The 12,659-nt window shown below is 37.2% G+C and overlaps 1 protein-coding gene across 1 annotated transcript; it reads left to right on the forward strand.

Annotated features, from left to right (window-relative positions):
• The first annotated feature begins 5,667 nt into the window (after positions 1-5,667).
• On the forward strand, positions 5,668-6,222 carry LOC140506019 (large ribosomal subunit protein uL23). Its single transcript, XM_072612711.1, has one exon. It carries the CDS (start codon positions 5,683-5,685, stop codon positions 6,151-6,153), a length of 471 nt encoding a protein of 156 aa, XP_072468812.1. The 5' UTR covers positions 5,668-5,682; the 3' UTR covers positions 6,154-6,222.
• The last annotated feature ends 6,437 nt before the right edge of the window (positions 6,223-12,659 follow it).

Here is a 12,659-nt window from a genome sequence, read left to right on the forward strand (position 1 = left end):
AGAAATTATTCAAATGTACCAGAGAGTATACACATTGGAAGTAAATAATTTGCCCTGAATCTTAGCTAAATGAACCTCATTCTATAATGAGTAAAGAAACAGTCATCCAGCCTTTGCTTTAAGACTTCACTTTGAGGGAAATATGCTGAGACTGCTCTTCTCATCTTTGGACATTTGTGAGGAATTTTTACCCCCAGCTAGTCAATATTTACCTCTCAGAAATTTAAATGGTTTTTGAGTTCTGTTCTTTGAAGCTAAACTAAGCAGAAAGTGTTTTGTACATATCCCTACAAATTTTTGAAAATAATTTTGCCCCTGTTTTCCCCTTCTCCAATTCCTTCAAGTAAGTCATTCATGACATGGTAGCACTGCTGTGGACACTTTCTATCTTCTCAATATTCTTCCTAATATGTTTACTCAAAGATGAACATAACTCTGCAGATACAATTTTACTAGGAGACTACACAGTAGGTCTATGACATCCGTCATTTATACAATTTCTCTTTTTAGATTAAATTTCATCACAATTTTCCTTTTTTTTAGTTGCTATGTGTTATTATTGATAAATACTGTGCTCATAGTTCACTCTATCTCTAGATCTTTTTCATAACAATTGTATCTCCCCCCCAGAACATTCATGATATGTATGAGATAATAGGAAAATACATATTTTTCATTATCTCATTTTTAAAGACAGTTCCAACTTTCTTGGAATCAATGTTGACCATATCTGATGCTGTGGCCTATCTGATTTTAGAATGCATCAGTTACATATAAAGATGTTATATTTTTCCCTAAAATCATTCTTTTTGGCTTGTAAATGACAATTTCATATGAACACAATGTTTCCTGCTAAAATTGTACTTCGAATACTCATGTTCTAAACTAAAGAGAAAAGGGCAGGTTTATGTGAACTTATTAAAGAAAGAGATTCAAAAATTTACAAACAACATGAATGTCTTTGCTTTACACAATAGATGGATACTTTAAAATTTATGTATAGATCATTTTTTCCACTAATAAGATAAATCATTATACGCTTACTAAGGGAGGAATATGGTTCACAAATAGATTTAACACCTTCATACAAAGACAGACCATATCTATAACACTTTCACTCTGAGTAGAAAGTCCAAATACAACAAGCAATACTGGAAGTAGAAATAGAATTGGAAGATGGCGAATTGCCTCCAAGTGCTCTCAAACAAAGAGCTAAGCTTGCTTGTCCCTTTCTATATGTTCCTATCTTTGAACTAACAGATCCAAAAATGTTTTTGGGGTCTGATTTCCCACTTAGATTTTCTCTCTCTGATGCCCTGTCTGGACTGTGGATCTATGCCTTTAGAGGGAATGGGATCATAGATATGCCAGTGAAGGATATCAGTGGCACAAGAAGTGGCGCATACTGGTCTCCTTTTTACTCCCCTCCTAAATGCACAAAACATTCATGCCTTACCACTCCTACCTTTTTCCATTCTCTCCTCTTCCCACTGTGATCCCTGATACCTTAACAAACTATCCATCAATGTAGATTTCTCCCTCCTACATTCCTTTCACATTTAGTTACTCACTGAAAATCACAATTCTGAAGATTACTTTATCCCTTGGTACAATTTGCATGGATGATGACTCTTTTTCTTAACTATATCCCCCCAATCCAGTGCTCTCACAGGGACTCAATTGCCCCTGTCATGTCCTGCATCTTAAATCATCACTCAAGAACTGTCTCTAATCTTTTACAATACACTGAATCATATCTAGTCATGGCTGTTTCTATATTCTCCAGAGTTCAATGTCATTCTTCTTCCTCCTAGTAAGTTCAGTACCTTATTTACAGTCTCCTCCATACTAACTGCTTTCAAAAACTTTGGCCCTTTAGCTTTTTAGCTCCTCTGATATCTATTTCTGGTCTGTTTTCACCAAACATAGAAAAAGGTCACCCCTCAGGAACCATTCCAATACCTCCTAACTCAATTTTCCTGGTTTCTAGAATTCCTATTTATGGCTATATGAAAAATCCCACATTTATTTTGTGAGTATAAAAATATGTCCTATTTTCTACCATCAATCAATTTCCCATACAAGATATCAATAACTATAGTGGAGGAAGGTCTTTCTATACTTCTTGTGGTTCTGGAGGATATTTCATACTGAGTTCCAATGAAAGGTTATTTTAAAATTTTAAATAATGCACATGTATGTATATATGCATAAATATGTGTAAATGTGTGTGGGGGGGCAAATGTGTGTGCACATACTATATTGGGAGAGAAACAAGGTTGTGTGCTTGTTCCCATGCTTTTCAGCCATATTATCAAATTCCTTTAATGGCATCAAGCTATCCCACTCATGGTAAATTCTTCAACTTGAAAAGGCTACAAGCCAAGATCAAAGTAGAGGGAGTGCTGCTGCATGATTTTCTGTTTGCAGATGATGTGCACTCAATGAAGTGTCTGAAGCTGAAATTCAATAAAGTAGGGATCATTTCTCTGCTGCTTGTGCTAATTTAGACCTAACAATTAACACCAAGAAAACACAGGTGCTCTATCAGTCAGCACTACACCATCCATACATGCAACCACCAGTTACAGCAAATGGAGAAGTTTTGAATGCTGTAGATAAGTTCACTTGTCTTGGGAGTGTACTTTCCAATAATGTACACATTGATAATGATGTTGATGCATTCATTGCCAGACTTAGTTCATTGTTTTGGGAGACTCCAAAGGAAAGTATTAGAGAAAATAGACAGACTACCAAACTGAAGGGCTACAGAGCCACTGTGCTGACCTCATTGTCGTATGCCTGTGAAATCTAGACAGGATACCAGCACCATGCCAGGAAATTGAATCACTTCCATTTGAATGGTCTTAGGAAGATTCTGAAGATCACCTGCCAAGATAAGATATCAGACACTGAGGTCCTTTCTCAAATTAAACTGTCAAGCATTCAAACTCTGCTTCACAGAGCACAACTCTGAACAGATGGCCATATGGTTTGAATGGAAAACATACACTTGCCAAAAAGACCATTTTATGGAGAACTCACACAGTGCAAGTGTTCACATGGTGGTCAGAAGAAGTGATACAAGGACACGCTCAAGGTCTCTCTTAAAAACTTTGGAATTGATTGTGTGACATGGGAGACTGGCACAGGACCACCCAGCATGGTGTGTTCACATCAGAGAAGGTGCTGTGTTCTATGAACAAAGCAAAATTGAAACACCTCAAAGGAAACATGAAATGTACAAATTTAGAGAATATACCCCAAGTGCTCATGGGGCTATCTGTGCCCAACTTGTGATGGAACATTCCAAATTCATATTGGTCTGATCAGCCATAGTCAGTCACACTACAACTTGACATTAGCATAGTGATGCTATTTTGGTCGTCTTTGAGAACAAAGGACAACAACCAACCATACATATGTATGTGTGTATGTATGTATACACACATATTTACGTAAACACATGTGCAAATACATATTTTGTGTATATACATGTGTTTCAATTTATATATATGTATGTATCTACATGTATTTAGATGTGTATGTATATGCATATGTATATTTATATTTGTGTGTGTATGTGTGTGTGTATGGCTGAGAGCTGATTCTTATATGTACCTATGGAGGTGGTGGTGGGGATTACTATGACTATGCAAGGAAATTTCTATATTCTACTTGCTTTGGTTTGTATAAAATTTTATATTTTATATAAATATACATAAACATACCTGTATTATACATAATATATGTTATATATAATATACATGTATCATATAATACATGTATACATAATATACAATACATAATGTATGTACTCATATAATTACCATATGAGTGTGTGTGTTTATTTGAATACCTTTAATTCACTTGGTATTCATGATGAAAGTGCTAATCTGAATAAATTCATTTGGTATTCATGTGGATCATAAATGTGTTTTGATATTTTCCCCTGAAATTTAGCACTGGCTAATGAATATTTGACTTTTTAAAATTTCTTTTCTCTTTTTACTTTATTTTCTAATGATTTGAAGAAATCAAAAAACAATCTTTTTTCTATCCATCATTCCACCCCCAGAAGAATAAACGTAAAACAGTCCTGACAGTTTGCTAATTTGTACTCATTTCACTGTGAGAATGTCTCATGCTAATATGATGGATATCTAAGCAGATGTTTCCCTTGAAATAATCCTAAATGTTTTGTGCAGCCCTTTTGAACTGAAAATGGGAAATGTAATGTTTATAAAGTTCTCCTCAAATACATTTTATACAAGGGTAAACTAGATATGACTTATTATCACTGTAAAATAATTTAGCGAAATGCTTCAGGGGGCAGAGCCAAGATGGCGGAGTAGAAAGACGCACATACACATAGCTCCAAACCCACAACCCATAGAACGGCTACAGGGAAGTAATTCATGGCGAATTCTGCACCCAGAGGCCATGGAACATTGGAGCGAGGGAGATTTCTGTTCCGGAGAGACCTGCAAACCTCTCGCGGGGGGTCCTTCGCGCTGCGGACTGGGCGCCGGGACTGGGAGCTGAGTGCAGCCCTGCCGTGGCAGCGGCACCGAGAGGAAAAGATTCGAGCAGGCTTCAGGGACTGGATCTCCAGCGGCCACACGGGTCCCTCCACCCACAGAGGGACCTGCAAACCTCTTGCAAAAGGTCCGTCGTGCAGCAGACGCGGAGCCCAGCCCAGACCTGCCGCGGCCGTGGCACCGAGAGGTACAGATCCGAGCAGGCTTCAGGGATGGGATCTCCAGCGGCCGCACAAGTACCTCCACCCACAGGTGACGGGGGTCAGTGAGAGAGTCTCTTTGGCCGGTCGAGAGGGGAGTGGGGTGCCCCCATAACTCAGGCTCCCCCAGGAGGTAGAAGCTGAGAGGCGGCTACAGACCGGGGCTCCCCAAGGGGGCAGGAGCCTGGATCCATTGTGGAAGGTCTGTGCATAAACCCCCTGAGGGAACTGAGCCTGAGAGGCGGCCCTGCCCCTACCTCAGCACCTGAACTTAATCTCACACTGAATAGCAGCCCTGCCCCCGCGAAAAGCCCTGAGGCTGGAAGCAGCATTTGAATCTCAGACGCCAAATGCTGGCTGGGAGGATCAGGAGGCAAGGTGGGTGTGAGGAGAATATTCAGAGGTCAAGTCACTGGCTGGGAAAATGCCCAGAAAAGGGAAAAGAAATAAGACTATAGAAGGTTACTTTCTTGGTGAACAGGCATTTCCTCCCTTCCTTTCTGATGAGGAAGAACAACGCTCACCATCAGGCAAAGACACAGAAATCAAGGCTTCTGTGTCCTAGCCCACCCAATGGGCTCAGGCCATGGAAAAGCTCAAAAAGAATTTTCAAAATCAAGTTAGAGAGGTAGAGGAAAAGCTGGAAAGAGAAATGAGAGACATGAAAGAAAAGCATGAACAGGAGATCAGCTCCCTGCTAAAGGAGACCCAAAAAAATGTTGAAGAAAATAACACCTTGAAAACTAGCTTAACTCAATTGGCAAAAGAGGTTCAAAAAGCCAATGAGGAGAAGAATGCTTTCAAAAGCAGAATTAGCCAAATGGAAAAGGAGATTCAAAAGCTCACTGAAGAAAATAGTTCTTTCAAAATTAGAATGGCACAGATGGAGGCTAAGGACTTTATGAGAAAGCAAGAAATCACAGAACAGCCTTTCCCCCAAGATGGCGCCGAAGGCGAAGAAGGAAGCCGTTGTCCCCCCCAAGACAGAAGCCAAGTCCAAGGCCTTGAAGGCCAAGAAAGCGGTGTTGAAGGGTGTCCATAGCCACAAAAAGAAGAAGATCCGAACGTCCCCCACCTTCCGGCGACCCAAGACACTAAGACTAAGAAGGCAGCCCAAATACCCTCGGAAAAGTGCCCCTCGGAGAAACAAGCTTGATCACTATGCCATCATTAAGTTTCCTTTGACCACTGAGTCTGCTATGAAGAAGATTGAGGACAACAACACCCTAGTTTTCATCGTGGATGTCAAGGCCAACAAGCATCAGATCAAGCAGGCAGTAAAGAAGCTGTATGACATCGATGTGGCCAAGGTCAACACGCTGATCCGGCCTGATGGAGAGAAGAAAGCTTATGTCCGTCTTGCTCCAGACTATGATGCTTTGGATGTTGCCAACAAAATTGGAATCATCTAAACTGTGTCCAGCTGTCTCACTGCACCTACAATAAAAAGTTTTCCCCAAAAAAAAAAAAAAAAAAAGAAATCACAGAACAAAGCAAGAAGAATGGAAAAATGGAAGATAATATGAAATATCTCATTGGAAAAACAACTGACCTGGAAAATAGATCCAGGAGAGACAATTTAAAAATTATGGGACTACCTGAAAGCCATGATCAAAAGAAGAGCCTAGACATCATCTTTCATGAAATTATCAAGGAAAACTGCCCTGAGATTCTAGAACCAGAGGGCAAAATAAATATTCAAGGAATCCACAGAACACCACCTGAAAGAGATCCAAAAATAGAAACTCCTAGGAACATTGTGGCCAAATTCCAGAGTTCCCAGGTCAAGGAGAAAATATTGCAAGCAGCTAGAAAGAAACAATTCAAGTATTGTGGAAATACAATCAGGATAACACAAGATCTAGCAGCCTCTACATTAAAGGATCGAAGGGCATGGAATAGGATATTCCAGAAGTCAAAGGAACTAGGACTAAAACCAAGAATCACCTACCCAGCAAAACTGAGTATAATACTTCAGGGGAAAAATTGGTCTTTCAATGAAATAGAGGATTTTCAAGCATTCTTGATGAAAAGACCAGAGCTGAAAAGAAAATTTGACTTTCAAACACAAGAATGAAGAGAACCATGAAAAGGTGAACAGCAAAGAGAAGTCATAAGGGACTTACTAAAGTTGAACTGTTTACATTCCTACATGGAAAGACAATATTTGTAACTCTTGAAACATTTCAGTATCTGGGTACTGGGTGGGATTACACACACACACATGCACACACGCACACATACATAGAGACAGAGTGCACAGAGTGAATTGAAGAGGATGGGATCATATCTTAAAAAAAAATGAAATCAAGCAGTGAGAGAGAAATATGTTGGGAGGAGAAAGGGAGAAATTGAATGGGGCAAATTATCTCTCCTAAAAGAGGCAAGCAAAAGACTCATTAGTGGAGGGATAAAGAGGGGAGGTGAGAGAAAAACATGAAGTCTACTCTCATCACATTCCACTAAAGGAAAGAATAAAATGCACACTCATTTTGGTAGGAAAACCTATTTCACAATACAGGAAAGTAGGGGATAAGGGGACAAGCAGGGTGGGGGGGATGATAGAAGGGAAGGCATGGGGAGGAGAGTGCAATTCGATGTCAACACTCATGGGGAGGGATAGGATCAAAAGAGAATAGAAGTAATGGGGGACAGAATAGGATGGAGGGAAATATAGTTAGTCTTATACAACACAGATATTATCGAAGTCATTTGCAAAACTACACAGATTTGGCCTATATTGAATTGCTTGCCTTCCAAAGGGAAGGGGTGGTGAGGGAGGGAGGTAAAGAAGTTGGAACTCAAAGTGTTAGGGTCAACTGTTGAGTAATGTTCTTGCCAGTAGGAAATAAGAAATACAGGTAAAGGGGTATAAAAAGCTATCTGGTCCTACAGGACAAAAGAGAAGACAGAGACAAGGGCAGAGAGGGATGATAGAAGAGAGAGCAGATTGGTCATAGGGGCAATTAGAATGCTTGGTGTTTGGGGGGAGGGGATAAAAGGGGAGAACATTTGTAACCCAAAATTTTGTCAAAATGAATGTTAAAAGTTAAATAAATATATTTAATTAAGAAATGCTTCAAAAAAAATAAAAAGAAAAAGAAAAAAAGAAAAAAAATAATTTAGCATTGTTTCACTGTTTTGGAGTCTTCAACTGCTACTAAGATCATCACCATATACTATTTTCATAACAATTTCAACACGTGTAATGCTTTATTCAAAGTGTTTTCCTCATAATTCTGTGAGATGAATGATGTTAACTTTATAATCTCACTTTCACATTTGAGGAAACTAAGTCTTGTCAACAATAAATAACTTGTCCAAGTCAAAAGAGTATCTTAGTCAGGATTTGAATACATGGCTTTAATCTTGTGCTGGCAAAATATTTCCCAATGGTAAAATCTCATCCATATGTTTCTCTATGGTATGACTAAAAAGAATTTTTCCTTTTAAATTTTAAAGTACAATAAAATTTTCTTTTAAAATCTAAACTAAGGAACAATATCCTTTGATCATAAGTCACACAAAAATGGGCAACTCACTGCGTTTGGCCTGTGGTCTGTAATTTGTTGTTCCCTGCTCTAACCTATAAATCTCACACTCTTTCCACTACACCAAAGATAATTTTGTACTGCCTGACAATATGTGAATTAATTTCATTTATATACATCATCCACTTTTGCCCTCAAAGTCTAAGGAATTTAGCAGGCAGAAGGAATTTACAAACATTATCATAGGAGTTAGCACTACTTTTCTGTGGAAACATTTCTTCAAGAAAAATGTTGAAGCATAAATCAATAATTCTCTTCTAGAAAGGGAAAAATAGATTCTGTGGGATTTTGACTTTTGATAATGGAAGTCTTTTAAATAATAGAAATTGATATATGATACTACATTGGCAAATCTGGCAAATTTTGAGGTACCTAGTACATAAATCACTTTAATTTTACTTTTACATTTTTGGGGAAGTATTGAGCCACATATGATTATACATTTAAAGGACTTTAGAAATCACTTAGTTACTAGACCTTACTTTATATATTAAAAAACTGATGCACACAGAAATGACGCAGCTTGCCCAAGATAACACACAGAGGGTTTTTTTGATGTTGTTGTTGTTGTTGTGATTCTTGTTTTGTGGTTAGTTAGTTTGTTTGTTTTTAGCAAATCTAGGGTTTGAAATAAGACCTTTGATTCCATATACTACTTACTTTTCAATACTCTACTATACTAAGCAAAGATTCATGGCGTGACTATCATGAGTAGAGTGATGTCCTCACTACTACTCAAAAATGCAGAAGAAAAGAGAGCATGTTTCACAAAATTGGCTCACTCCCTCTGATTTACTCAACATAGAACTAGTCCATAGGTAATAGATCAAGAGCTACAAGAAGATACATCAGAGAGGTCTAGTCCAACACCAGTGGATGAAGACTTAAAGGTCCCTAGGGGTTAGTCAATTTGGCCAAGGTCATAAGATAGTAGATGCCATAGATATAATTTAAGAGCAAGTCCTGTCATTTCAATTTTAGTGACCTTCCCACTATATCTTATAACCTTTAGCAATCAGAAGAATTGATGAAAAGGAACAAAAAGCAAAACTTTTTCTCTTCATTCTATTTTTCTATTGTTAGAATGTATTCTTAAGAAAGCCAGACCAGGAGTCAGGAATATGTATTCAAATTCAGATTAAGGCACTTACTAGCTGTGTAATCTTGTGAAAGTCACTTAAGCTCTGTCTGCTTCAGTTGCCTCATTTATAAAAGGGCAATAATATAGCATCTGCCTCCCAAGGTTATTTTGAGGGTACATTAAGATAATATCTGTGAAGTATTAGCTATTTTTTTGAACTTTTTTCGAGTTGATATATGCATTATGAGTAGGTTTATCCTCATTCTATTCTCTGGAAATCTCTATTAGCTAGCAGTTTCATGTTTCCTGGATATAATGATAATTATTGATAACAAGTCATTAAAATACACTGATATGCTTTTGGAATCATTCAATCAACAAATATTTATTCAGTGCCTATTATGTGTAATGCATGATATTAGGCACTCATGGTATATACTCATTAATAAGGTAGGTTTCTTTTTCTCCAGGAGTTTGCAATTGAGGAAGGAAGATGAAAAATGTACATAATTTACTAGAATTCAAGGGAGAATTCATTAAGTGCATGAGAGTAAAATTTTACAAGTTAAAAAGAAGAGATCATTTTAATAGGAAGTATTTTGTGACTGGTCATAACCATATTGTGGCATTTAAATGCCACATTGTTCCACTTACTACATTCCCTATCTTAGTTGGAAGGTCTCATCATGTTCTTCCAGTTACTGTGAAATAACAAGGAATGCAATAAACAATGCTATGAGAATTTGGGAGTGTCTCCTGTTGGTATGGAATTTCCAGAAAATCAGAACATAGCATAGCTACAATTAGTGTGAAATAACTAGGATTTTTGTCAAAGGTATACAAATTTAGAGGGGTTACTTAATGCCAAGTCTCAAGGATCACAGGCTCAAAGTTCCATGGATTTCTATCAACTAGGTGCTTTTGATCTCCATATCTGTTATATGAGCAACCCACTCCCTTGTCCAGATCTGAATTACTTCTAACGATCACATTCCTCTCTCAAATCACAGTGCCCACTGATGACAGGTCAGACCTAAAATATGTTTGCCTCATCTAAAGAGTTCAAACTTTTTTCTCACTCTTTACCATCATCTCCCACAGAGCCCTGTTTGTTTGTTTCTAGGAATTAGGTAGCTTAGGATGTGACAAAGCAGCACAACATGGAACTCTATGGGACAAACTGCTCTCCCTATGATTTTAACTAAATATAGCAAATTATGTAAACCAGGTACTTACATGGAATACATAGTAATGCAAAGAAGATGACCCTGAGGCTTACTCACGCCCTTGAAAAATCTTCTCCCCTTCCTGGTGCAAGTTGGTCCCCACCTCAGGGGAGTAGTTTGATGACTGAGACCTTGTTATGATGTAAATTGGCACATTGATTATGGATGGTGGGTGTTCTCAAGAGTAACTGAATTATTCCAACTAAATAATCAGGTGAAACATGAGTCAGACCAATCATTTAATTGAAGACTTTTCAAATCAGTTGAAATGGTCAGACTGGTCAAATGGCTTAAATGTAGACTTCACATTAATAACAAGTGTATTTTCTGTTCCCTATGAAACTTCCTCTGTTAAAGCAAAATAAATTGACTTGTTCTTAAAAATTTAGAACAATTTTAATTTTACATTATGTGATTGAATTAACATTTTGTTCTCTTCAGTTAAACCATAAGTAATTCAAAGCAGAGATACACGCAAAAATGAGGAAAGTCTAAGCTTGATGAAGTTTCACATCACACACAGACACACATACATATTTTTCTATACAAACATGCATAACATTTATATACATTCATGTATATACAAATGTATATACATGCATGTGCACATACACATATGCTTTGTAAATATGCATTTTAGCATTCATATACATACCTAAATATATACATAATACATATACACACATTTAGCAGAGAAAAAAGGGAAAATTTTAACTGAATGATATAATGTCAAGTAAACCAAGCATTTGTTGTCTTCTTAAAAATCACAGAAATGGGAGAACTAAAAAGCAAAATATTTGAATTCAGGAAGTAGTTAACCTAAGTGCTGTTACTTAGGTGAACCTTTTCATTATGCACAAAGCTATAGCTCTTAGATTCTATGCAATCCAAGGGTTTCATTTGCCCTCTTAAAGATCATATTTTTAGAACTGACTGAAAAAAATAAATAGTGTAGACTCTGGAAATTATCCTTAAAAGAGAAAGTTTTTTGTTTGTTATATTTGTTTTGTTTTTGTCAGTGAAAAATTATCTCTCACTTTCTGAAATCCTAATTATTTTAACACTGCAATGAAGATCAGAGTTGGAGTACATCTTTGCTGCTGACCTGAGACATGAGGAAAAATGTGACATTAAAATAAAAAATGAATGATGCCCTAATTTACTGCTTTGTGGCAGAATAGGCTGTGTAACCTGCTGACTGAGACTAACATGTCATAGAACTGTGGCAGGCAATATAAGCTGACCCATATGTATGAGGATGACACTATTGACCTACTGTAATGGATCACATATTTTGAATCATTTATTTAGGTTAGAGCTTTTAATACATTTGTCATGTTTCTCATTCATTTAGTATAGATTCTTTCCTTCCCTTTCTCCAACACACACTGTGATGAATGGCACACATATTTGAAATAAAGGATGCAATATTTGGCCATGGAAAAGAACAAACCTAAATTTGCTATGTATAAGAATCAAATTTATGTCTTTTTGTCTCTTTTCCTTGTCCAGAGTGTTTTAAATAACTGGGCACAGTCTTGTCAGAAGATCTAGAATAATACTAAAAGTCAACCTGACATACTTCATTTCCTATCTTTTATCTTTCAACATAAAATTTGTTGATTAATTGCTATATATAACACATTTTTTGAAAAATATCAAGTGTGAGTCATGATATCTGTCTACTAGAAGCTTACATTGTAGTTGGGAAAATAACAAAAGTTAAGGAGCACACTACTAGCACATAACAGAACTTAACAAATGTTCTCTCTCTCTGTCTCTCTGTCTCTGTCTCTGTCTCTCTCTGATTTTTCTCTTGTTAACTACCTTATGAGAAAGTATTTACTGAGTGCCAATGATTGGTACACAGAACAAATCCTAATGATGACATAGAAAGGAGTGCTCAAAAGCAAGCAGGATTCAGAATATGAGACGTGAAATAAGGTGAAGAATGTGATCAGCCAGAAAAGTGATAAAAAAAAAAAAAGCATCAAATCACCCCACCTTGGACTTACCGGTGTGATTTCACAAAGCATTCCCTTCCCTGACATTCCAGATCA

The sequence above is a fragment of the Notamacropus eugenii genome, chromosome 5, assembly GCF_028372415.1.
Source record: "Notamacropus eugenii isolate mMacEug1 chromosome 5, mMacEug1.pri_v2, whole genome shotgun sequence".
Classification (NCBI taxonomy): Eukaryota; Metazoa; Chordata; class Mammalia; order Diprotodontia; family Macropodidae; genus Notamacropus; species Notamacropus eugenii.